Genomic DNA, 26,162 nt, shown 5'->3' with positions numbered 1-26,162 from the left:
TGCCCGCCCCGGCGGCCCCGCACATGCGCAGCATCGAGGAAGCGGCGGCGGCCTCCCCGCCGGTTGGCCGCTGTCGCGCCTTCTGCGCATGTGCGGTCGGGACCGACGCGCGGTCCGGCCCCGCCCCTTCCACCCCGCGCCTGCGCACTGCGGCCCCCGCGCCTGCGCAGTGGGCGGGATGTCGAGCCGCGGGAAGCGGGAGCGGGAGGCCCGGGCGGCCCCGCGGGGCCCGGGCGGCGGCGGGTCCTCCTCCTCCTCCTCCTCCTCCTCCTCGCGGGGCTCGTCGCGGAGCCGCCGGGAGGGGGAGGCGGAGCGGTCCCGGGGGCGGCGGGAGGCGGAGCGGGACCGCGGGCGGCGGGAGGCGGCGGAGCCGGGCCTGGCCCTCCCGCTGCCGGTGGATCCCGCCCGTATCAAGCGGGAACCGGGCACCGGGTCCTGGGGGGGCTCCGCTACCCCCGTCGGCCCCGTGCGGGTCAAGCGTGAGCGTGAGCCTGATGGTGACTCCGATCCGGAGCCCGAGCCCACCGGTGGGGACCGGGAGAGCGGGAGGGGGGGTGTCACCGAGGGGTGCGGGGTGTGGGGAGAGGGGGAACACACACCGGGGTGTACGGAGGGACACCGGGGCTGATCCTAGGGGTCCCGGGCTCAGGTGCGAGGAGCGGGGGGGCAGGCAGCGGAGGGGAAGCGGGGCTCAGCCCCAGGGGGGCTTTTCGGGGTGGGGGGACATTTGCTCCATTTCTGATGAGAGACGTCACCCTGGCACTAACGAGCCCCCCTTCATTACTGAGCCCCATTTTGCTAACGAGCCCCCCCCCCCCCCCCCCCCCGCAGTGCGCTACGGCCGTTTCGACCCCGAGGACCAGCGCAGCCGGCACTGCCCCTACCTGGACACCATCAACAAGTGAGCTGGGGCGGGGGTGGGGATCAGGTCGAGGCTTTTTGGGGGTTCCCCTGGGGGCTACCCCCCGAGTCCTGGGCGTCCCCCCGTCCCTGTGGGTCCTCCTTGCAGCTCTACCCCTGTCCCAGGAGCGTCCTGGATTTTGATTTTGAGAAGCTCTGCTCCATCTCGCTGTCCCACATCAACGTCTACGCCTGCCTCGTCTGTGGGAAGTACTTTCAGGGTGAGCCCCCCCGCTCCTGCGGATCGGGATGCTGCTTGGGGGACACACAGGGTCTGCCTGGGGACCAGGGTGCTGTCAAGGGGGACATGGGGACACCCAGGGGCCAGGATGCTGCTGGGAAGGGCATGGGGGATGCTCAGGGGTTGGGCTACTGCTGGGGGGGGGGACACAGGGGACACCCAGGGGCCAGGGTGCTGTGAGGCGGGGGACATGAAGGATACCCAGGGGCTGGGGCGCTGCTGGGGGGACACACCCAGGGGCCAGGGTGCTGGGGGGGGGGGGGGGACGGGACAGAGGGGACATCCCCAGACTGGGGGGAGTCACAGAGGACACCCAGGTGTGGGGGTGCTGCCGAGGGGGGGGCATGGGGACACCCAGGGACCAGGGTACTGCCTGGGGGGGGCACGGGGATGCTTGGGGGGGCAGAAACAGTCTCCAGATGCATGTGGGGAATGGATTCTTTTCCATCTCCACCTTCTCCTGGTTTTCCATTCCCTCTCTCTCCTCTCTGGGGATTTGAGGCTCCCCCTGACCTCACCATCTCCCCCTCAGGCCCTCCCATAGCCCCCACCCCCCTGCCCTGACTCCCTCCTCTCCCCCACAGGCCGCGGGCTGAAGTCTCACGCCTACATCCACAGCGTCCAGTTCAGCCACCACGTCTTCCTCAACCTACACACCCTCAAGTTTTACTGCCTCCCCGATAACTACGAGATCATTGACTCCTCGCTGGAGGACATCACAGTGCGGCAGGGGGGGGTCTGAGCTGCCCTGGGGGGGCTTCAGCTTCATATCCCCCCCAGTTTTCTGACCCTGTTTCTCTCCTGCAGTATGTGCTGAAGCCCACCTTCACTGCGCAGCAGATCACCAACCTGGACAAGCAGGCCAAGCTCTCCCGTGCGTACGACGGCACCACGTACTTGCCCGGTATCGTGGGGCTCAACAACATCAAAGCCAACGACTACGCCAATGCTGTCCTCCAGGTATCGCCGGGGTTTGGGGGGGCTCCAGGCTTCATTTTTGGGGTGGAAACCCCCCAAACCCCACTCCTGGGGCTGGCAGGGATGTTTCCCGACTCCTTTCCCTCAGGCTTTATCCAACGTCCCGCCATTGAGGAATTATTTTTTGGAAGAGGAGAACTACAAAAGCATCCAGCGCCCGCCCGGCGACATCATGTTCCTGCTGGTGCAGCGCTTCGGGGAGCTGATGCGGAAGCTGTGGAACCCCCGAAACTTCAAAGCACACGTCTCGCCCCACGAGATGCTGCAGGCCGTGGTCCTCTGCAGCAAGAAGAATTTCCAGATCACCAAGCAAGGTGAGGAACAGGGTGGGATGGTGGGGGGGGTGTTGGATCCAGACCCCCCCCGACCCTGGTTCTGATTTACTCTGGTTTGTAGGGGACGGGGTGGACTTCCTCTCCTGGTTCCTGAATGCGCTGCACTCGGCCCTGGGCGGCACGAAGAAGAAGAAGAAAAGTGAGCGGAGGGCAATGAAGGCCCTTGGGGCACCCCCTCGGGTGATGCTCGTCACTCCTGGTGCCCCCCCTGCAATGTCCTGCTGTCCCCGCAGCCATCGTCACCGACGTCTTTCAGGGCTCCATGCGCATCTTCACCAAAAAACTGCCTCACCCGGATCTGGTGAGTACATGGAGGGGCAAAGCGGGGGATTTCTTGGCCCCATGGGGGTCTGCAAGCTCCCCCCCTCTGAGCCCCGTGTCCCACAGCCGGCCGAGGAGAAGGCGCAGCTCCTGCAGAACACCGAGTACCAGGAGATGATGGTGGAATCCACCTTCATGTACCTGACGTTGGACCTTCCGACTGCCCCACTCTACAAGGACGAGAAGGAGCAGCTCATCATCCCCCAGGTCCCCCTCTTCAGCATCTTGGCCAAATTCAATGGCGCCACCGAGAAGGAGTACAAGACCTACAAGGAGAACTTTCTCAAGCGCTTCCAGCTCACCAAGCTGCCTCCCTACCTAATCTTCTGCATCAAGCGCTTCACCAAGAACAACTTCTTTGTGGAGAAAAACCCCACCATCGTCAACTTCCCCATCACGTGAGTGGTGAAGACCCCTTGCATGGGTGCTTGGGGTCACTGCCTCCCTTTCCCTGCGCCCCACTGGGGGCTTGAAAGCATCTGGGGGGGGGTTGTAAGCACCTAGAAGGGATTAGTAAGCATCTGGAGGGAGTTAGTAAGCAACTAAGAGGGGTTCGTAAGCATTAGTAAGCATCTGGGGGGGGTTAGTAAGTTTCTGGGGGGAGCTGTAAGCACCTAGGAGGGTTTTGGAGGTATCTGGAGGGGTTTGGAAGCATCCAGGAGGGGTTTGCAGGCATGCAAGGGGGTCTGGAAGCATCTGGGGGGGGGTTGTGGGTGGTGTAGGGGTTCCTCTGGGGTTTGGGCGCTGGTGATGCCCAGCTGAGGGGTGTTGGGTGCTCCGGGGATGTCCCACAGGAACGTGGACCTGCGGGAGTACCTGTCGGAGGAGGTGCAGGCGGCACACACCAACACTACCTACGACCTCATTGCCAACATCGTGCACGATGGGAAACCCTCCGAGGGCTCTTACCGCATCCACGTGCTGCACCACGTGAGTGTCCCTTGTCCCTGCGGGGGGGGGGTGTGTGTGTGTGACAATTGGGGTGACCCCCCCGCGGTGTCACCTCTGTCCCCTTCCATCCCCTCGCAGGGCACCGGGAAGTGGTACGAGCTGCAGGACCTGCAGGTAACCGACATCTTGCCGCAGATGATCACCCTCTCAGAGGCGTACATCCAGGTGAGGGGCTTTGGTGACAGCGAGGGGGGGGTCCCGGGGGACGCTTGTCACCCCCCCAAATTGTCTCCTCGCCCCACCTTGACCCCCTCTTCCCCACTCTGCCACAGATCTGGAAGCGGCGCGAGGAGGACGAGACGAACCAACAAGGCGCCTGAGCCCCTCAGGGACACCCGCAACCTCCCCTGGGGGTGCCTGTTCCCCCCTCGGGGGCACCCAGAGCCCCCCTAAGAGCACCCATAGTCCCCCCGGAGGCACCCACAGCCCTCCTTGCCCCCAATTAAAGGCCACCCTATGTATTTTTGTAACCGTTTTCCGCCTTTGCTCTTCCTTGGGTGCGGGGGGCGTCGTGGTTTTCACAGCTTCTGGGAGGTGTGAAAACCTGCCCGTTTTCTGAGAAAGCTGTCCGCCCCCGCCCCCTGTCACAGGGCCCCCGCTGCACCCCAAAACACCCCGAAAAAATGAGGACGCTGAGGCAGGGCAGTATCCAAGCTTTATTTGGGGGTTGGGACTGAGAGACACGGGGCAGGGGGGCTCCCTGTGCCCCCTCCACTTCTACACCCAGACGTGCTCCTGGCAGTGCTGCAGGGCCTGGGGGAGAGCAGAGCGGGGTGAGTTGGGGGGCAAAGCGGGCGCCAGGCCCCCCCATCTTTGTCCCCTTTGTTGTTGTCGTCCCCCACCCTTGTCCCCAACTCACCTGGCAGCGGCGGGCGGCCTCGGGGCTGGAGCACCAGTAGGTCGGGCCCAGGGCACAGGGTCCTGGGTTTGGGGACAGCGCGGGGAGGGGATGGCTCGGTCCCAGGTCCTGCAGGGTGGGGACACGGGTGTCAGAGGTGTGCCCCGGTATCCCCCTTCAGGATGGGGACACCCCCGGGAACCCCCTCCCCAGAGCCGTGAGGTCCTCAGTGTGTCCCTTGGGGCTGTGGCACTCTCAGTGCCCCACCTTGGGGGAGTCCTGTACCTGCTGGCACCCCTGAGCATGTCCCCTGGGGGATGTGACACCCTTGGGGACCCTGGCACGTTTTTCTGGGGGGTGTGATGCCTTTTGGGGACCTTGCTCTGTCCCATGGGGCTGTGACACCCTGGGACATATCCCTTGGGGCTGTGACACCTTGGAGGGTGTCCCCAGGGGCTGTGACACCCTTTGGGTCCCTGGCATGTCCCCTTGTGTCTGTGACACCCTGGAGCACAACCCTCAGGGCTGTGACACGCTTGGGTGCCCTGTCACGTCCCCAGGGACGTGCCACCACCCGCCGCCCCCCGCAGGCACATCCCCAGCAGCTCACCCAGCGGTGCAACCCCCACCCTCGCCACCCAGTGCCACCACGGCCACCCGGTCACCCCACTCACCTCGGTACCGGCACAAGCAGCTGGCGGGGCTGCGGCGGTCCCGAGGGTCTGCCGGGGAGGTGACGATGGGGCGTAACCGTCCTCAGGGCCGCAGCTGAGGAGCAGGCGACAGAGCAGGCGGGGGCCCAGGCGCCCCAGCACCTCCTCCACCAGCAGCACCCCGTACCGCTGCACCAGGCACTGGCACGCGCCCACCACCACCACCGGCAGCACCCGGCACAGCTTCGTTGCCGCCTCCGCCACCGCCTGCTTGGGGATGGTGGCCTCGGCGCGGGCCAGGAAGGTGCGGCACAGCCAGCACAGCGGTAGCGGTATGGGCAGGGCCTTGCTGGTGGCGACCTGGGGACAGGCGTTCACTCTGGAGACTAATGGTGGGGCTGTAGCCGTGCTTGCACCCACAGAGGGACCCATGGGTTCCCAGCCGTGGCCATGCTTATGCCCATGTAGGTGCCCACAGCGGTGGCCCCAGGGCTGCCCGTGTTCACGGCGCGTAGGGGTCCTTAATGATGCCCATGTGAATACCTGTGGGCGTGCCCCTGTAGAAGCCTATGTAGATGCCCCCGTAGATTCCCATAGTTATGCCCATGGAGATATGCCCATGCCCGTGCTGGTGCCCGTGGGCACCCACCGCCCCCAGCCCCGAGGACCTGTACCTGCAGGCGGGTGCTGAGCGCCCCGAGGTGGGTCATGGCCGGGGCACCCCCCGGCTCTCCCGGGCACAGCTCCAGGTGGGCACAGATGGCTGAAGGCTTCTGGGGGGCAGGGTGAGGGCACCCAGCGTGGGGCACCCCGCACCCTGAGGTGACCAGGATGGCACACTGTCCCCAGCACCCGTAGGTGTCCCCGGATGGACAGTGGCCCCAAGCACCCCGAGGTGACCCAGATGGCACGGTGTCCCAAACCCCAGATGCCACCCCCCAGTGTCCCCAGTTGGGATGGTGTCCCCACTCCCCCCAGCATCCCTGAGGTGTCCCCGATCCCCCCAGCACCTCTGAGGTGTCCCCAGTTGGCATGGTATCCCAGCACCCCAAGGTGTCCCCAGATGTCCTGATGTCCCCGATCCCCCCAGCACCCTGAGGCGTCTGTCCCCAGTTGGCATGGCGTCCCAGCACCCCAAGGTGTCTCCAGATGTCATGATGTCCCCAATCCCCCCCAGCACCAGCGAGCTGTCCCCAGCTGATGTGGTGTCCCCAATCCCCCCAGCACCCCGTGCCATCCCCGTCCGTCTGCCACAGCACCCATGGGTGCCCACTCACGAGGTGCCCCTCGAGGTCAATGAGGAGGAGTCTGAAGTACTCGTGCACCAGGTTCTGGCAGGGTGGCACCATGCTGGGCACTGGCAGCGCCGCGCACTCCCGCCGCAGGAACCCCTCCACGGCCGCCTGCGCCCACAGCCACCATGACACCCGCGGCAGCACCCACGGTGGCCACCCCGTGCCCACCCCCCATCCCCACGGGCACCTTGGTGGCTGACTCGTTGGCCATGCGGATGAGTAGGGTGATGATCTGCTGGCAGTCAGCGCACATGTCCTGCGAGAGGTGGCACCGGGGACGTGAGACATGGGGATGCAGGGACGTCTGATGTGGGGACGAATGGCGTGGGGCGTGGGATGCGGGGAAATGAGCTTGGGGACATAGGGAGATATGGCATGGGGATGTATGGCGTGGGGGAATGGGGACCTGGGGTTTTGGGGACACCGGGGCATGGGGGCTTGGGAGAATGGGGACGGGGGACATGGGGGCTTGGGGACACGGGGGCTTGGGAGAATGGGGACACGGGGGTTTGGGGACATGGGGGAATGGGGACGTGGCATGGGGACATAGGTGTGTATGGGGACATGGGGGGGCATGGGCCGTGGGGACACGGGTGTATTGGGACACGTGGGGGGAGTATGGGGCCAAAGGGCGGGGGTCCTTTGGGGGTTTGCGGGGCGGGGGGCTCTCACCGTGGCGGGGGGCTCTCACCGTGGCGGGGGGTGCCCAGGCGTGGCGGGTGCAGTGCTCCAGGGCCCCGCAGCGCAGCGCCGTCTCCCAGCTCTGGCACCAGGCAGAGGGGGGAACCCCACAATGCCCCCCCGGCACCCCCAGCCCTGCAGCCACCGTCAGCACCCGGCATCCCCACCCCGGCCTTGCGGGGGACCCAGGTGTCTGGGAACCCCCACCTCAGTGCTCCCCCCCTGCTGTCCCATCCCAACCCAAGACCCCAAGAGGGGACCCGGGTGTCTGGGACATCCCCCCCCCCCTCCCCTCAAGCCCCCCCCCTCAAGAGGGGACCCAGATGCCTGGGTCCTTCACTCTCAGTGTGGGTCTCCCCCCCTCCCTCCACCATAGGGCCCATGGGGAGTGTGCACCCAGCTTGGGGGGGGACGAGCCAGTTTGGGGGGGCACCCAGCTTTTAGGATGCACCCAGCTGTAGGGAGGGGGATGGCCCAGCTCTATATGGTGCACCCAGTTCTAGGGACACAAACCCAGCTTTAGGGGGGCACCCAGCTCTGGAGGGGTACCCAGCTTGGGGGGGAGGGGGGCACGCAGTTTGGTGGGGGCACCCAGCTGTAGGGGACAAACACCCAGATCTGGGGGCGCACCCAACTCTCCATGGTGCACCCAGCTTTGGCATGAGGGGCACCCAGTTTTGGGGGGGCACCCAGGCTGGGGTTGCGGGGTTCCCTACCTGGGGTGGCACAGAGCAGGGTGAGGAGGAGTGCCAGCACGGGTGACGGTGCCATGGCGGCGCTGGCAGGGCCAAACCCCGCCGGCCTCTTATAGCCCCAGCGGGAGGTGGCCGCTGGGTCGGTGCCAGCACCACGGGGACACGTGCGCCACGGCCACGGGGACACCTGGGGGCTGCCACCCTGTGTCCGTCCCCCCCCCCGCCTGTGGCCCTGCTGGTGTCCCCACAGCCCCGTGTCCCCCGTGGCCATGTCCCCATCAGGGTCACTGTGTCCCCATCCCACCCCGGTGCCTACGGTGTCGGGGGACAGACACGGTGCTGCTCCTGCGGTGACAAAGACTTTATTGAGCTGGGATGGATGGGGTGGCCTGGGGGGTGGGTGGGGGGAGATGGGGTGGGGGGACGTTGGTGACATGAGGTGCCTTCGGAGCCGGCTGGTGCCTGGGGTGGGAAAGGTGGCAGCATGTCCCCATGTCCCCGTCCCCCATGTTGTCCTCATGTGCCCACACCCCTGTGTCCTATGTCCCCTCACATCCCTGTGTCCCGTGCCACCCTCATGCCCGCCAATGTGCCCGTATCCCATACCCCCGTGTCCCCAAGCCCCCATGTCTCCCCATGTCCCCATGTTCTTACACCCCTATGTTCCCATGTCCTTGTCCCCTCATGTCCCCCCATGTCCCCATACACCAATGTCCCCATGTCCCCAAACCCCCATGTCCCCCCCATGTTTCCACATGCCCCCATGTCCCCTGTGTCCCCATACCTCCATATCCACATGTCCCCATACCACCATGTCCCCCCACATCCCCCCAAACCCCCATGTCCATGCATACCCCCATGTCCCCCCCATCCCCATGTCCCCATGTCCTTCCATGTCCCTATACCCCCATGTCCCCCCACCCCCATGTCCCCCCATCCCCGCATCCCCCCGTACCCCCACGTCCCCATGTCCTCCCATGTCCTCATACCCCCATGTCCCCCCACCCCCATGTCCCCCCCATCCCCGCATCCCCCCATACCCCCACATCCCCATGTGCTCCCATGTCCTCATACTCCCATGTGCCCCCATGTCCCCCCAAACCCCCATGTCCATGCATACCTCCATGTCCCCCCATATGCTATATCCCCTTTTCCCCGCATCCCCCCAAACCCCCGTGTCCCCACGACCCCCATGTCTCCCCTTGTCCCCACGTCCCCCGATACCCCCATGTCCTCCCATGCCCCCTTACCCCCCTGTCCCCCCCATCCCCCATCCCCCCATGTCCCCACATGCCCATGTCTCCCCTTGTCCCCACATCCCCCAATACCCCCATGTCCCCCCCCCATCCCCCCTTGCCCCCTGTCCCCCATGTCCCCATGTCCTCCCATGCCCCCTTACCCCCCACATCCCCCCAGATCCCCATGTCCTCCCATGCCCCCTTACCCCCCATCCCCCCAGATCCCCATGTCCTCCCATGCCCCCTTACCCCCCTGTCCCCCCCACATCCCCCCAGACCCCCATGTCCCCACATCCCCACGTCTCCCCCTTGTCCCCGTGTCCCCGCACCCCACATTCCCACACCCCCACATTCCCATGCCCTCCCCCACCCCCCCCCCGTTCCGCTCCCACCCGCCGCGGCAGCACCCACGGGTGCGCCACCCCCCCCCCAACCCCCCCCGGCCCCGCTTTCCCGTCAGGGCTTTGAAGCGCCGCGTCCCTGCCCTCCGCTCGAGAGCCCTCGTGGGCCGGGAGCGGCCGGGACGCCTGGGTCCCCTGGGGGGGGGGGGGGACACGGGACTCGCAGGACTCACCCGCCTCAGGGCTGCGGGGAGCACCAGTGCAGGTTGGTGCAGAGGTGGGTCGGGCTCTCGTGGTGCTTCAGAGCCGCCTCGATGGGTGCCAAGGCGTGGTGGAGGAGGCGACGGCACAGCCCGGCCCCCGCCGGCAGCCGCCCGCACACGCGGTGGGTGACACGCGCCACCCCCCCCCTGCCGCACACGTCAGCGCACGAGGGTCTTGCACGGGGGGCGCATCGCTTTGCACGAGGGCATTGCACGGGGCGGGGAGGGCCTTGCGCGAGGGGCGTCACTGCACACAGGGGTCTCGCACGGGGGGGCGTTGCCTTGCACGAAGGCATTGCACGAGGGCATCGCACGGGGGGGTATCGCCTTGCACGAGGGCGTCGCACAAGGGGGGTAGCACCTCGCACAAGGGCCTTGCACGAGGGTCTTGCATCACCGTACAGGGGTCTCGCACGGGGGGCATCGCCTTGCACACGAGGGCATTGCACAGGGGGGATCACCTCACACGGGGGCGTTGCACGAGGGGCATCTCAGGGGGGGCACCACGGGTGGGGAGGGGCAACGCCTTGCACAGGGCCACGGCCTTGCACGGGGGCACGTCGCGCACGCGGGGGGGGGGCTTTGCACGAGGGCAGTGTCTGGCACGCGGGCACCGCGTGTGTCATTGCGTGTGTCCCCTCCACCCCCCCCCCAAGTCTCACCTTGTCATTGGGGTCGACCACAACGTTCCGGAGCGCCTTCACCACCCGCTTGCAGAGGGCGCAGCGCACGATGCTGGAGGGCAGCCCCCCCCCGCTCTGCACACCCACATCATCTCAGCACCCACTGCCAGCCCAGTGCCCACCAGTGCCCGCCCGGTGCCACCCCAGTCCCTCTCTCGGTGCCCACCCCAGTGCCCTCACGGGTGCCCTCCCAGGGCCTGCCTGGTCCCCCATGGGTGCCCCCCTACCCCCACGGGTGTCGTCCCCCCCCCTTGCACCCCTGTCCCCCCACCGTGTCCCCTCACCATGATGTCATCGTCACTCAGCTGGAGCCCATCCTCGTCCTCCGGGTCGGGGGGGGGATGCTGGTCCCCCAGGGTGCCCGGCCAGGGCCCCCCAGCACGCACCAGCAGGGCGCCTGGGGGGGGCCCCTCGGCTCCCACCAGCAGCAGGGCTGAGCAGTGCCACATCAGGGGACACGTCCCCATGTCTGTCCCCCCCAGCCCCCATGTCCCCTCCTGTCCTTGTCCCCCCATGTCACTGTCCCCCCAGTGCCCCTCACCCTCCTGTACCCCCATGTCCCCATCGCCCCCATGTCCCCGTTGTCCCTGTCCCCCCCCATGTCCCCATCGCCCCCATGTCCCCGTTGTCCCTGTCCCTCCCATATCTCCATCGCCCCCATGTCCCCATTGTCCCTGTCCCTCCCACATCTCCATCGCCCCCATGTCCCCATCACCCTGGTCCCCATCTCCCCCACATCCTCACATCCCCGTCCCCGTCCCCCCTCATGTCCTCATCCCCTCTTTGTCCCCAACCCTCCGTGTCCCCATTCTCCTGCCCCCCCTTCCCCATGTCCCCCTATGTCCCCATCCCTCCATGTCCCCTCTGTCCCCCCTCTATGTCCCCCCCATCCCTGTCCCCATATCCCCATCGCCCTGGTCCCCATGACCTCCAGGTCCCCACGTCCCCATTCCTGTCCCCCACAGCCCCATGTCCCCTGTGTCCTCCATGTCCCCATCCCTGTCGTCCCCCCCCCACCCCTCCCTGTCCCCCTGGGGGGGGGTCCGCACCAGTGACCCCAGTGAGCAGGGCCAGCAGCAGCGGGGCCATGGTTGCCTGTCCCCAAACCCCAGGGGGACTTTTATATCCCTGCAGGGTGGGGTGACACCCGGGGTGATGGCAGGAAGGGCCCCCCCAAAAACCACAGCGGCCGCAGCAGTGGGGGGGGATGTCGGGGGGACGCACACATCCGGGAGCAGCGGCCCCCGCTCACGTCTGCTGGGGGGCTGCGAGCTTCCCCCTGCAGTGCCCTGGGGGGGCATCAGGTGGCTGGGGGGGGTGGGGGGGCTTGGGGGAATGGGGGAGTCCTTGGGGACCTGGGGAGACACTGGGGGGACAAGAGGAGACCATGGGGACTGGGGGCGACATGGGGAGACAAGGAGAGACCTGGGGGGGGACGGACATGGGGGGACAAAGGGGGATGGAGGAGGGACCTGGGGGTCTTTGGGGGATGTGGGGGGCTCTGGGGGGGGACAAGGGGACACTGTGGAGACCTGGGGGGACTTTGGGGATCGGGGGGGACAACAAGGGGACACCGTGGGGACCCAGGGGACGTGGGGGGAGCAAGGAGAGAGCAGGGGGACCTGGGGGGCTGGAGGGACGGGGACAAGGTGGGACTGGGGGGACGTGGGAGGACAAGGTGGGGGGAGACTGGGGGGACCTGGGGGGCTGGGGGAGATAAGGGGGGACCTGGGGGGGACAAAGGGAGCTCGTGGGGGGACGTGACGGGGCAGTGCCACCTTCCAGTTCCCGGCAAGTCTCGGGGCCACCGCAAACCCCACAGCCACCGGCGGGGGGGGGGACGACACACGGGGGGGCCCTGTCCCTGTCCCCAGCCCTGCCCCCCCTTTCCTGTCCCTGTCCCCGCTCCCCCCCTGAAGCCACAAACCTCCGTCACCCAGGGGCCCCCCTCCTTCCCCTGCGGCACTGGGGGGGCGAACGGGGGGGACACAGGGCAGAGCCCCCCCGGCTGCAGCCGGGGGCGCTGCCGCGGCCGGCGGGGAGGGGACCCACCGTCCCACCGCCCCCCCCGCCACTCCCATGCACCCCCTGACCCCCCCGGCCCCGGACAAATGCAGCCCCCCCCCCCCCCCATCCCCAGTGCCCCCAGTATCCCCCTGCCCTCATTTCTCCCCAGTGTTCCCAGTACCCCCAGTATTCCCAGTACCCCAAGACTCCCATTCCCCCAATACCCCCAGCGCCCCAATTACGCCCCAGTACCCCCCCAGAACCACCAGTGCTGCCCAGTATGTCTCAGTACTCACCCCAGTACCCCCAGCGTCCCCCAGTATCCCCATTACGTCTATTACCCTCAGTTTCTCCAGTATTCCCCAGTACCCCCAGTATCCCTCAGTGCTCCCAGTATCCCCCCCAGTACCCCCGAATGGCCTCATTACACCCAGTATCCTCCAGTGCCACAGTAACCCCCAGTGTCCCCCATATACCCCCAGCACCCCCATTACCCCCAGTGTCCCCCAGTACCTCCTGTTATCCCCACTACCCCCCAGTGCTCCCTCTACCCCCAGTTTCCCCAGGATCCCCCATTACGTCCCATTATCCCCAGTATCCCCCCAGTGCTCCCAGTACCCCAATAACCCCCAATGCCCCCCCAGTATCCTCCAGTAACCTCCATTACCCCCCGTACCTCCCAGTACCCCCACTATTCCCAGTATCCCCCAGTGCTCCCAGTATACTCTCCAGTACCCCCAGCATCCTCCCAGTGCCCCCCAGTAGCCCCATATACCCCCAGCACCCCCCATTACCCCTAGTATCCCCTAGTGCTCCCAGTATTCCCCCAGTACCCCCGGTATCCTCCAGTACCCCCCATTACCCCCAGTACCCCCATTACCCCCAGTACCCCCCATTACCCCCCCAGTACCCCCTCATTACCCCCGTTACCCCCGGTATCCTCCAGTACCCCCATTACCCCCAGTACCTCCCATTACCCCCAGTACCCCCATTACGCCCAGTACCCCCCATTACCCCCAGTGCCCCCCAGTACGCCCAGTCTCCCGCCCCAGTGCCCCCATTCCTCCCCCGCGGCCTCCAGCCGCCAGGGGGCGCCGCCGCCGCCGCCTTCGCCCCGCCGTGCCAAGATGGCGGCGCCCACGGCTGCCCGGGCGCTGCGGGTGAGGGACGGGACGGGACGGGACGGGACGGGACGGGGCTGGGGGGACACCGGCGGTGGGGGGCACCGGGGGCTCCAGGCCAGGGGGGATGGGCTCTGGGGGGCTCTGGGGACACCGGCTGTGGGGGGACACCGGGGGTGTGGGGGGCACTGGGGACACTGAATGTGAGGGACACTGGGTGCGGGGGGACGCTGGGGACAGCGGCTGGGGGGGGCTCTGGGGACACTGAATATGAGGGACACTGGCTGTGCGGGGCACCAGGGACACTGCATATGGGGGACACTGGCTGTGGGGGGCACCAGGACACTGGATATGGGGGACACTGGCTGTGGGGGGACACTGGGCATAGGGGACGCCAGGCATGGGGGGGACACTGGGTGTGGGGGGCACCAGGACACTGGATATGGGGAGACACCTGGTATGGGGGGGCACTGGGGACATTGGGCGTAGACCTGGGGGACACTGGGTGTGGGTGACGCTGGGTACGGGGGGGCGCCGGGTGTGGGGGGACGCCAGGTGTGGGGGGCACCGGTCACAGGAGGCTGCGGGGACACCGTGTCAGGGGGACTCCGGCAACGGTGGCCCCGCTCTGGGGACAGCAGGCAGGGGGTCACAGGGCCGAGCGGGAGGGCTCCAGGCATGGGGGACACTGGGGACGCTGGCTGTTGGGAGCACGGGGGGCTGGGCAGGCCCCCACCCCTTCGCCCCGGCCGCTGTGGGGCGCCCGCTGTCCCTCACCCCTGTCACCTCGCCAGGCAGTGACCCGCATCCGCCCCATTCCCGAGGCCCCCCGGCACCTCCACACCACCCCCGCCTGCCTCAAGGTAAGCCCTGGGGGTGCCCCCTCCCCGCCTCCCCCGCCGGGTCCCCCCGCCTCTGACGCCGCCATCCCCACAGACGCGGGCTGCGAGGGTGCGCGTGGGCAAAGGGGACAAGCCGGTGACCTACGAGCAGGCGCACGCCCCCCACTACATCGCCCACCGCAAGGGCTGGCTCTCCCTGCACACCGGTGGGTCGCCCCGTGTCCCACCCCCCCACCCCCCGGGGACGGGGAGGGGACCGGGATGGGGCGGCGGGGACGGGGGCGTGTGGGGCACGGGGCGCCCGTGGGCATCGCGGGAACGGAGGGTGCAGGGATGGGGACGTACGGGGCACGAGGGCGTCGCGGGGATGGGGTTTTGTGGGGACGGGGACGTGTGGGGCACGCGGGTATTTTGGAGGCAGGGATGTGTGGGGCACACGGGCGTTGCGGGGGACACACAGGGGCACGTGGGGCACGAGGGCATCTGTGGAGATGGGCCACGGGACTGCGTGGGGACAGGGATGTGTGGGGCACGTGGGCATGGAGTGGGCAGGAGGATGTGGGGCACACAGGCATCGTGGGGACGGGACACGTGGACATCTTGGGGACCAGGATGTGGGGGACGCGTGGGTGTCACAGGGATGGGGCCAGGTGGGGCACGAGGGCCCTGTGGGGACGGGCCGTGGGGCATCATGCGGACGGGGACATGTGGGCCACACGGGTGTTGGGGGGACAGGGACGTGTGGGGCCCACGGGCATCCTGCGGGCAGGAGCACGTGGGGGACGCGGGCGTCGTGGGGACGGGACACACGGTCATCGTGGGGACGGGGACATGTGGGGCACGCGGCCGTGGCGGGGCCAGCGACGTGCGGGGCGGGCACGCGGCGGTGGTGCGGCCGGTGTGACCCGGCGAGGCGCGTTGGTGCCGGCGCCAACCCTCTCTGTGCCCGCAGGTAACCTGGCCGAGGAGCCGGGCGCGGCGGAGCGGGCGGTGGAGGACGCCTTCCTGCGCCGATTCTTCTACGGCACCTTCCCCGGCGTCCTGGCGGACGAGGTCGTGCTGAAGCGCCGCGCCAACCTGCTGGTGGTCTGCCTGGTGCTGGCGCGGGCCCTGCCGCCCGCCAAGCTCTACTTTCTGGTGGGCTACGCCGAGACCCTCCTCTCCCACTTCTACAAGTGCCCCGTGCGCCTGGAGCTGCAGACGGTGCCCGCCAAGGTGGTCTACAAGTACCTCTAGCGTCCGGCAGTGCCCCCCCCCAGGGTGGTGGTGGGGAATAAAGCGGGGGTTTGTGCTCACCCTGCCTCGCCTGTGGGTCTTGAAGGGGTTGGGGGGGGCACCCCGTCGCTGTGGGGTGGGCCTGGCCCCGCGACGCCCCTGTGCCCCGAATGGCCGTGTCCCTGCAGTGGCCGTGTGCCCCCGTGTCCCTGTCCCAATAGTGCGCACGTGCCCCCCACAGCCCCAGCCCTGTGGTGTCTGTCTGCTTCCCATGTCCCTGTCCCCACAATGTCCATGTGCCCCCCATGTTCCTGTCCTGATAGTGCCCATGTGCCCCACATGTCGCTGTCCCCATGATGCCTATTGTGCCCCACATGGCCCGGTGATGCCCTCGTGCCCCGTGTGGCCCCATCCCTGTGGGCCTCATCGCTGCCATGCCCACGTGCCCCACATGTCCTTGTCCCCTGTGCCCCCCACGGCCCCAGCCTTGGGGTGCCCGTGTGCTCCACATGTCCGTGTCCCTGTGATGCCCGCGTGCCCCACAGGGCTTCATCCCCGCTATGCCCTCACGCCCCATATGTCCCCATCGCCCGGGTGCCCACGAGCCCCACATGTCCTGATCCCGTGTCCCCGTCCCCGCACAGACCCTGTGACTCTTCAGAGCCAAGATGTGGTTTCTATATAGAGGTGCCCCTGTCCCTCCCTGGCCATCCCAGTTAAACCCAGTCCCGAATCTGAGAAAACCAGTTTAAATGTGACAGCAGTAGCAAAAGCAGCCGTGGGAGGGGGCGGTGAGGGGCAGCGGGGCTCAGCCCTGCCTGGGGGCCGTGGCCTTGTCCTTGTCCTCGTCCTTGTCCTTGAAGCAGGGGCTGCTGAGGGCCAGCCCCACACCCTGCTCTGCGCCGGCTGCCGTGTCCCCCGCTGCGTCCCCCTCCGTGTCTGCCGTCACGTCCCCCGCCAGCACCCATGGGCTGGGTCTCTGTGGGGACGATAGGGGACAGCGGAAGGCTGCCATCCTCCTCCTGGGGGGAACGTCAGGGACAGGGCACCGTCCCCAGGGGGGGCAGGGGGGTCCTACCCATGTAGCTGAGGAGGACGGGGAGGGAGGTGAGGCCGTGGGCCAGCCCCACCAGGATGATGATGAGGCTGAGGTGGAAGAAGATCTGAATGAGCTGCTCCTTGGTGAAGGCCAGCACCACGATGCCAGGCAGGTAGGTCATGGCCACCCTGGCCACAACCTGCGCCCAGGACGGGGTGAGCGACAGCTGGGTCACCTTGTCCCTCCTGTCCCCAGGGAGGGAAGGGGGTCCGTGCGGCTGTCACACCCCCATCCAGCGCCCACCTTGCTGCCCGTGTCGACGGTGGCCTCCGTGGCTCGTTCCACCCGGTCAGGCTTGGTGCTGTGGGCGAAGGCACAGGTGATGTGGGACACGAACTCCACCGAGATGCCCACGGCCTGCGGGGACGGGCTGTCACCCAGGGGCACCCATGGGTGTTCCTCCAGGCTGCCACGGGGTGGGGGGGCCCATGGCTGGGCATGGCTGGTGGGCGCCCATCCTGTGCTTGTGCACCCTGCGTGTCCCAGTGCCCTCTGCCACCCTGCACGCCTCGGGCTGCTCTGTCCCCACATCACGCTGTGCATCCCATCTCCTGCCACCTCCTGTATCCCCAAAGCCACCCCACATGCCCCAAATCCCAGTGCCACCCCACATGCCTCACACCGTGATGAGGTCAATGAGGGACCACGGTGTTGTAGGGGATGTCCCAGCAGGGCCATGGTGTCCACGAGGACCACACTGATGGTGACGACGGTCGCTGGAGCCGCCTTCACCCCTTCCCCTGTGTCTATACCTTTGCTGGTGATCCCCTCGCCTGCGACCCTGGGATGGGGGGTGTTGTGGGGGAAGCAGAGGGGGGACCCCATGGGTGTTGGGGGCCCATGTCAAGCTGATGCCACCGGCTCATTCCCAGCAGCTGCCTCGCTCTGCCTGTGCTGCCCTCACACCTGCTGCCTGTTGGTGCTTCGTTAGCTGGGGCTTAATTTCCTGCCCTCTCACTCGATAAGCAGAGAGTTGTGGAGGGGGGTGATCTTTCCTGGGCTGCTGCTGGTTCCTGGTGTGTGGGAGCAGAGTGGGGTGCTCTCTGTGTCTCCCCAGATCGTCTCACCCTGCCTTCGGGTACTCAAAGGTGAAAAATCGGTCCTAATGGGAGTGACTGGGGTGATAGGAGTGGATTAAAATCACCATTTGCCTCAATGTCCCACCCAAAAAACCTGTCTGTGTGGCTGGGAGGGCTTTGGGGCTTCTGAGGATCTTTGGGCTGTGCTGGGGAGTCTCGGGGGTGGGGGGACGGGACAAGAGAGCCCCCATGTCCCTGCAGTGCAGCTGCATGTGGCTGAGCTGCTTCTAAGGATGGAGGCTTGTTTTTCTGAGGGATCGTGTTCCCACAGTTGGTTGGTGGTCCTGAATCTATGGGGTAGGCTGGGGGAATGTGGGACAGGGGGACGTGAGCTGAAGCCGAAAGCCATCGCCTGGCTGGCAGGACCGCAGGAGGTGCAGCCCCACCGTGATCTGCCTGACTTGCAGCCGGCCGCGTGCTGCGTCCGGTGCCCGGTGGGAGCTTTGGGAGAGGCTCTGGGTGCCGTCACGCTCCTGCCCGGAGTCCAAGCGGGTCTTTTGTGATTGTTAGTGGTGTTAAGGTGGAAGAGCTCTGGTGAGAGAGGAGATTCCTCCATCCCACCCCTGAGTGGGCAAGTGTTATATTAAAGCTCTCCTAAGGCAATTAAGAGCCCTTCTGGATAAAACATAGGCGGTGAAGACCAGGCAAAGCAACGAGCTGGTTTCCATTGCTTTTTTTTGCCTCTGCTAGTGTTTGTAGCAGCTCTTACTATTCAGAGCTGCTAGTGTGTGTGGGGGGGGACTTGTCATGGCCAGAGCAGCTGTGGGTTTAGGAGAAATCCCTGCTTGGAAGCTCTGTCCAGAGTCTGGGGAGCGTGCCAGTTGGGAAGGCGATGGGAACTTGAGTCACCCTGGCTGCCTCGGGGAGATAGTTGTGGGCACAAATGTAATAACTGTCATCTCTGATGACTGAGTGTTTGTATGTGTTTATATGTGATGTTTGTGTTTATATATGATGTTTGGAAAGGGAATGGTCAGTCCAGTGCCATGAAAACCTGTGAGTTTTCCCAGAGCCCTTTAGAGAAAGCTGCTCTCTGTGCTGGTGGTGGTCTGTGCCAGGGTAGGAGCCTTTATTTAGTGCTTTTTTTCCTCTCAGCTTTAGTTTCGGCCTAGAAAGTGTGCAAATCTCTTTTTTTTTTTTTTTTTTTTTTTTCCTTTCCCCTTTCCCACCCTGCTGCCCTGAGATAGAGCGCATTCATCTTGCCCCACAGCCTGCGATGGCTCGTTTGACTCCTGCAAATGCCTCTGTGCTCCCCAGTGAGCGTGTCAGTGCTCTTGGGGGAGTGAGGACAGGTCAGGTCCCACTCCTGGGGATGGTGGCAGTCAAAGAGATGGTGTAGTTGTACCATGGTGCTGAGGTGGCAGCTCTTGCTGAGAGTAGGCAGGGGTTTTAAAACCAGATGGCTGCAGCTAAAGCAGTCCTGCTTTTCTAAGCCCTGGGAGTGAGATGCCAAGGCAGTGGCACTGGAGCCCTCGAGCCGGTGGACAGGCAGTTTGGTTTGTGCTTCTGAGTGCTGTTTAGCAGAGGCCACTGCTGGGAAACTTGTGCAGGTAAAATGGGGAATGCTGGGCTGGAGATGTGGCCATGGGGCAGCCGGTGCGGGACAGGGATGGTCCCAGTCTGGGTTGTTTCTCCTGCCTGTCTGGCTGTGTGCGCATCTTCACTTGTGTGCCGATGTGGATTCCGATTTCCCTTCCCTTTCTCTTGCAGGCTGTACCCAGCTGCTGAATGAGCTGCAGGTGCCTCTTTCCTTCCTTCCAGGACTGGCTGGCCAGCATCACCCAACCAACCCATCCATTCCCAGTCTGAGGGTAAGGCTTTGGGGACCACCTCAGGAGAGCCTTTGGGCTCCCCTCCCCACCTCTGTCATTAAGCTCTTGGCAGCATTAAGTAACTGTCAGCCCTCAGGGAGGTGGGCACTCTGCCTGGCTTGGAGCAAATGTTATTTTGCCCTGGGACATTTCCATCTACTTTGATTTGTTTCCTGAACGTGGGCTTAGTGCTTATCAGCAGCCTGGTGCTGGTGTTTATCCCTTGGAAGGGAGAATTTCCCTAAGAGCTTATCAATGCTTGAATTCAAACTGCCTGGGGTTGTGCAGAGGAGGTAAAGTAAGGTGAGAGGCCTGATGTGGTGTGAAGTCTGAAGTGCTGGTAACGCAGCTTGCCAGAGCGCTCTGCTGTCCTCCTTGGTCTCCCCCACGTACCCCGAAGGGCAGGGCTGAGATGCTCCTCGTGTACATACACGGGTGTATGGGTGATGGCTTGTGCCTGTAATACCTGGGAGCGGGGGGGGCTACTGGTGCCTGCATCCCTCTGCTGCCCCAGCAAGCAATGGGGGGGGGGGGGGGGGGGGGGCTTGTGCAGGCAGTGGGGCATGACTCTGGTCCCTTCTCCAGACAGAGCTGGTAGTGTGTATTAGGGCTGTAAAAGTCCTCATTGGGGATGGGCTGCATGGGCACCCCTGAGGAGAAGGACCCCAGAAACTGCCTGAAGGGGAATAGCTCCTTCCAGGCAACATAAGAGCAATATAAATGTGTCACATAAGACAAAAGCACAGGTCCTGCTAGCCAGCAGCTGTCCCTGAAAGGTGTCATTAAGCACAGTCAGTGTGCAAGTGTAGTGGCCTCTCTGGTGGTGATGGCTGAGAGCCGGGGGCTGTTGTGCTCCATCCCCTGTTGGACTTGATGATGATGTTAAGGGTCTTTTCCAACCTAAATGGCTCTGTGATTGTTGCAGTCAGTGACAGTGCTGTCTCACAGCCCCTCCAGCAGCATAACCCCACCTTACCAAACAGCGACTGAAAGCCTCAAAGGGCTCAGCCCCCCCACTGCACCCCCCCCAGGACAAGGCAGACAGGGACACACTGGAACAGGGGTCCAGCACAGGGTGATGGAGGGACCAACAAACAGCTCTAGCACATGAGCCAGGGCTGCATCACAGTGCATGGGGAGGTGTCATGGTATAGAAAGCTGGTATGGTTTGCTCTATCTGGTGGGTGGAATAGAGGTGACAGGCCCAGGCTCTGCTCAGCAGAGCCCACAGAGGGGACAAGAGGAAAAGGACAAGGAATGAAGCACCAGCCTGTGAGTACAAGAAAATATTTTATTGTGAAGCTGATTGATAGACTGCTGCCAGCCCTCTTGCAGCCAGCTGGAGTTCTGAATATCTCCAGCACTGGAGCCCCCAGCCGTGCCTTCCACCTGCCCTCACATTTCTGCCAACACAGGCAAGCTGGAGCTGCTGCTGTTCTACAACACTTGGGCTCTCTGACACACTGCAGCAGAAGGTCTCAGCCCCCAGAAGCACACAGCAGAGTGCCCCACTCTCCTGCAGTTGAAAGGAGCAGGCTTGGACACAGGCAGCCCTTGGCACACAGGTGAAGGCAGGCTGCTTTGGGGGTTGGGGTGGGGGGGGAACAGCAGCAGCAAGAAAAAGATTCCTAACTTCCTTTTCCTCTCCCTGCAGCTGAGTGGGAAACACAGGAGCTGGATGAGCAAGCCCCAGGGCAGAGGACACGAGCCAAGTGGGACACACAGCCTCTGCTACACAGGGAAATGGTGACAAGCTCCAGCCTAAGCCCACAGGCTCAGTGCCCAGCTGTGGGCAGGAGCTCTCAACATTTAGCTTAGCGTGAGCACAAGTCCAGGCTGCAGGAATAAACCCTGCCTGAGCAGCACTGGGGCAAAGCTGAGACTTTATTCCCTAAGCACTGCCTTTGAGCCAAGGGGACCACACAGCCCTCCATGCTGGCACATCCTTGCTGCCTTACACCCTCTCTCCTATGCTAACATGGACTGTGAAGCCAGACTTCAGCACACACATTGCTGCCTCCACAGCAGCAAGGCCTTGGGACCACCAGCACCATTTGTACCCCCATCTATCCTCAGCTGAACATGAGCATGAACAGAAACAAAGCACTTCTCTCAAGCCCAGGACCAGCTAAGATTCACTTTATTAGCAGCTCTGGCTTAACAGAGCCCTGGAGAAGACCCCACAGGCAAGGACAAAGATACTCAGACAAGGGAGATAGCTGCAGGCTGGAGAGCTAAGGAGACTAAAGAAAAAAGGGGAGAAGAACAGGGTGAAAACCAAGCACCCCAGTTTTCACAGCAAGCCACAGCCTCCCCCACCCCTCACTGTGCTTTCTCTCACCACAGCTTTTGTCCACAAGGACACCCTTCCCCTGGGCACATTCTCCAAATCCACATGGCACATCACCAACATCATGCAGGTCAAGATGGTCTTCAATTCACCCAAGGTAAGGGAGGAGGCAGCCCCCCAGCCAACCCTTAACAGCTTCATCCAGAACCAGGACAGGACCTACAAGCTCTTCAGGTGCCCCAAGGTAGAAAGCATCATGTGGAAAAGCAGCTGGCCATCCAGCCCCTGGAGCTCAAGACCTTCCTTAAAGTGGGTAAGTGGGGCAAGCTCAGCTCCCAGCCCACCTGGGGGAGGAACAACACCCCCTCAGCCCAGCCAGGCAGCCTCCATCTGAGGTGCCCTGGCTCAGGAGCCAGGCTGGGCTTGGAGGGACACCAGTGGATCCCTCCAGTCCCCCAGGAAGACTCCCCCCCTCGGTGCAGGAGCAACAGCCCAAGCCTCCAGCCCAAAGCCTGGAGCAGCAAGACACCTGCAGAGCCCTAGAGGGGAGGGGGCCCAGGCCCACCCCCCCCTTCTCTGCTAGCAGTTCTTTTAAGTGCTGCATTCTTCCTCCACACCCAGAACTGGGGGGATCCCAGCAAGAGGGGTGTCTCCTCCCCCATGGCAGGGCAGGCCAGGCCTGGGGGCATCCCAGCAAGAACGGTATCCTCCCCCCCAACCCTGTCCAGCCAGACCCCAGGAACAAGGTGGCCTCCCCCCCCAGACCCCCACCCAGGGGGGCCCCGACAGCCCAAAGGGGCCTCCCCCCTCAGACCCCCACCCAGGGGGGCCCCGAAGCCCAAAGGGGCCTCCCCCCTCAGACCCCCACCCAGGGGGGCCCCAGAGCCCAAAGGGGCCTCCCCCCTCAGACCCCCACCCAGGGGGGCCCCGAAGCCCAAAGGGGCCTCCCCACCCAGGGGGGCCCCGAAGCCCAAAGGGGCCTCCCCCCTCAGACCCCCACCCAGGGGGGCCCCGAAGCCCAAAGGGGCCTCCCCCCTCAGACCCCCACCCAGGGGGGCCCCGAAGCCCAAAGGGGCCTCCCCCCTCAGACCCCCACCCAGGGGGGCCCCGAAGCCCAAAGGGGCCCCCCTCCTCCTCAGACCCCCCCGACCCGGGGGGGCGGCCCCTGCCAGGAGGGTGTCCGCCCCCCCTGGGGGAGGCGGGGCCGCTGTCCTGGGCGGAGCCCCCCGGGGCGGGGTCTTCCCAGGAGGCGGCCCCCCAGCCCCACGTCAGCGCCGGGTGCCCCCCGGCCCCCCCCTCCCAAAAAAAAAAAAAACAAAATAATCTCAAACACTTGAGATAGGTTCGGCGGAAGAGAGCGGCCCCCAACAAACTGGGGGAGGACGGGGGAAAAACAAGCCCCCACACACACTCACCCGCTCCACCGACGGCAGCACACCCTCCTCGGAACCTGAAAACCCCCCACAGAGAACACCCACCCCCAAAGCCAAACAAACCTTGGCCCTCCCTTGGACGGCGAGCCCACGCTCTCTCTCTCCCCCCCCAGGAAACACCTCCCCCACGCAGAAGGAGCCCACCCCCTTCATCATCGAGTGGATCCCCAACATCCTCCCCCAGGCCCGCATCGGCGAGCTCCGCATCAAGTTCCAGTACGGCCACCACGGCGGCCCCCGACCCGGCGCCCACCGCCGGCCCCCCGCCGCCCCGGAGCCGCCGCTGGACCTCGCCCCTCTCGCCGCCATCGCCTTCCCCTGAGCCCCCGGCGGCCGCGGCACCCACCTCCACAGACGCGACTCCACGGCGCCGCTGCTCCGCAGCCACCTGCAAAAAATAAAGGTTGACACAACAGGGCTGCCCCGAGCCTCCCTGCGCCCACCACAGCGCTGGCGGCACGCCAGCCCTGAAGGGGGGCTTCGGCCAACACCGCCAAAAACGGGGGGAGGCACACAACAGCACCCCTCACGCCACCCCTGGGAAAAAGGGGGCAGCAGGCCAGCAAACACCCCGCCACAGGGCTCTCGGGGTCCTTACTTCCATCTCCCCACCTGGCACAGCCCACCACCCGCTCCTCAGCTGCCACAGCCGCGCCGCGTCCTGCAAAACAGAAAAAGACAGCACCCCTGGGGCTGCCCACCACAGCCCGCCCCCCCCCAGGGAACAACACCAAGGGCACCCTCACCGACACCCCAACCGCAGCCGGCAGGGACAGAGGCACCTTACCCCGCACTCCATCCATCCTCCGCCACAGCCAACCACGCCCGGCTCTCAGCCTCAAACACAAACACGCTGCGTCCTGGGGGGACCGCCCGGGACCCCCCCCACACACACACTCCAAACACAGGGCAAAGTTTCCCCCCCCCCCCCCCAGGAATCACCTCCTGCCTGAGGGACCGGACAAAGGGACCCCCCACACCCACACCCCAGCACCGCCACTAACTCACTCTGCCCGCACACAGACCCCCCCCGCCCCGGCAAACCCCCCCAGCCCCCCCGCTGCACCACCAACTCCTGCGCTTCCCTCACCCGGCGCCGAGCCCCCCGGCCCAGCTCCGCGCTCCGCCTGCGCCAGGCGACACCACGAAGGCACAAAAACTCCAGCCCGGCCGCCCCCCGCTCCCCGCCGCCTTCCCCTCGGCCCCAAAGCAGGACTGGGGGGGACGGGGGGCACAGCACCCACCTGCACACAAACAGCCTCATCCGAGCCCCCGCCTCTGCTGCTCCAACAACACAGCCACCTGCAAAAATACACACACACAGCCGGGGTGCCCCGAGCCTCCCCGCACCCACCACGCCACCGAGGGGGCACGCCTGGGGGCTGCACCCCGGCAACCCCCCAGCCAGGGGGGCTTACGCTAACAGCCGAGGCTGGGGGGGCACCCAGGCACCGGGACACCCCCTGCTCCCGCCAGCACGGAGACACCGCACCCCCCAAACCCACCGGGGGGGCAACGGCACCCGCTGCTCCTGGCGCCCCCCCCAGCACCTCGCCAAGCCAGCAACCAGCACCCACACACCATGGCATCCCCGCAAAGGCGGCTCCCAGTCGCTGCCAGGGGCTCCCAGTCGCTGCCAGGGGCTCACCAGTTGCTACCACAGGCTCCCAGGATCTCCCAGTAACTCCCAGCAGCCCCCACTGGGGTTTAAAAGGCCCCCGGATTGGGCCCTGCCCAGGCCCCCAATGGGACACAGCTGTGCTGAGGGGGGGGCCAGCCCCCCAGCAGCTGGGGCTCATCGCTTCGTTAGCACAGCTGGTCTCGTTAGCACCCAGCCCTGCACCCAGGCACCCTTCCCAGGGTGGGGGGGGGCTGTGTGTGTGTGTGTGCTCTTTGTCCCCTCATCTCCCCCCCACAGATGGCCCACCACCATCCCAGGAAAGCCAGGTCCTGGTGCTGGGGACCCCTGGCATGGTCGGCAGCCCCCGTCTTCCCCACAGCACGGCGGGGCTGGTAAGGCCCTTCCTGGAAGAAGCCCCCCGGCACTGCGCAGGACGGGGTGGCAGGGGCACGGCGGGATGGGGGGGGATGCAGGATGAGGGATGGGGGATGCAGGATGCAGGATGGGAGATGCAGGATGAGGGATGGAGGCTGCAGGATGGGGGATGCGGGATGCAGTATGAGGGATGGAGGCTGCAGGATGCGGGATGCGGGATGGAGGCTGCAGGATCGGAGATGCAGGATGGAAGCTGCAGGATGCGGGTTGCGGGATGGAGGCTGCAGGATGGGAGATGCAGGATGAGGGATGGAGGCTGCAGGATGGGAGATGCAGGATGAGGGATGGAGGCTGCAGGATGGGAGATGCAGGATGCAGGATGGGGGATGCGGGACGGAGGCTGCAGGATGCGGGATGCGGGATGCAGGATGAGGGATGGAGGCTGCAGGATGGGGGATGCAGGATGCCACATGTGGGTGCCAACTGCCGGATGCTGGCTGCAGGATGCCGGCTGCTGAGGGCGGGATGCACCAGGAAGGCCACGGGATGTGAACTGCTGCCTGGAGTCAGCGGGTACAGATGCAGGACGCTGCCCACAGGAAGAAGGGCGAGTACGGGGGTGCCGGTGGACGGTGCAGGATGCGGCAGTGGACGGAGCCTGCCTGTGGCTGCCTGCAAACCGCACCGCTCCGCAGAGGAGCCGTGGCCGGATCCAGGACAACCCTGAGGGGATGGATTTGGGGGAGGTGCTGAGCCCTGATGCGGGTCAGTGCTGGCCATGCCTGTCCTGCACCCTTTGCAAGGTGAGCAGCTGCCATGGCATCAGGGGCTGCAGCCAGGGACAGGATGGGTGCCC

At 65.6% G+C, this 26,162-nt stretch overlaps 4 protein-coding genes across 4 annotated transcripts; 3 read left to right on the top strand and 1 right to left on the bottom strand.

The window, feature by feature from the left end:
* Window positions 1-23: 23 nt before the first annotated feature.
* USP39 (ubiquitin specific peptidase 39) lies at window positions 24-4,196 on the top strand. The gene is given in 13 exon segments (XM_049831098.1): window positions 24-138; window positions 141-527; window positions 832-901; window positions 1,027-1,121; window positions 1,726-1,862; window positions 1,949-2,101; window positions 2,208-2,433; window positions 2,516-2,593; window positions 2,688-2,755; window positions 2,842-3,173; window positions 3,570-3,705; window positions 3,805-3,891; window positions 3,999-4,196. Coding segments are annotated over 13 exon segments (1,932 nt in total). The 3' UTR covers window positions 4,047-4,196.
* A 247-nt stretch (window positions 4,197-4,443) lies between these two features.
* Window positions 4,444-8,159, bottom strand: SFTPB (surfactant protein B). Its single transcript, XM_049831596.1, has 8 exons — window positions 7,910-8,159; window positions 7,204-7,328; window positions 6,700-6,768; window positions 6,495-6,620; window positions 5,886-5,990; window positions 5,239-5,562; window positions 4,586-4,693; window positions 4,444-4,479 (listed from the first exon to the last, which is right to left on the bottom strand). Exons 1-8 carry the CDS (start codon window positions 8,157-8,159, stop codon window positions 4,444-4,446), a joined length of 1,143 nt encoding a protein of 380 aa, XP_049687553.1.
* Window positions 8,160-13,521: 5,362 nt separating this feature from the next.
* Window positions 13,522-15,678, top strand: LOC126051644 (28S ribosomal protein S24, mitochondrial-like). The gene is made up of 4 exons (XM_049831141.1): window positions 13,522-13,580; window positions 14,336-14,404; window positions 14,478-14,589; window positions 15,336-15,678. The coding sequence occupies exons 1-4, from the start codon at window positions 13,548-13,550 to the stop codon at window positions 15,617-15,619; spliced, it is 498 nt and encodes a 165-aa protein (XP_049687098.1). The 5' UTR covers window positions 13,522-13,547; the 3' UTR covers window positions 15,620-15,678.
* A 305-nt stretch (window positions 15,679-15,983) lies between these two features.
* On the top strand, window positions 15,984-23,707 carry LOC126051848 (uncharacterized). Its single transcript, XM_049831595.1, has 7 exons — window positions 15,984-15,998; window positions 16,366-16,809; window positions 16,893-17,016; window positions 19,487-19,587; window positions 21,934-22,034; window positions 22,126-22,190; window positions 23,424-23,707. The coding sequence occupies exons 1-7, from the start codon at window positions 15,984-15,986 to the stop codon at window positions 23,630-23,632; spliced, it is 1,059 nt and encodes a 352-aa protein (XP_049687552.1). The 3' UTR covers window positions 23,633-23,707.
* Window positions 23,708-26,162: the final 2,455 nt, after the last annotated feature.

The sequence above is a fragment of the Accipiter gentilis genome, chromosome 28 (assembly GCF_929443795.1).
Source record: "Accipiter gentilis chromosome 28, bAccGen1.1, whole genome shotgun sequence".
NCBI classification, from domain to species: Eukaryota; Metazoa; Chordata; class Aves; order Accipitriformes; family Accipitridae; genus Astur; species Astur gentilis.
Note: the sequence above shows the minus strand (reverse complement) of the source record. Positions and strands in the feature narration are given on the sequence as shown.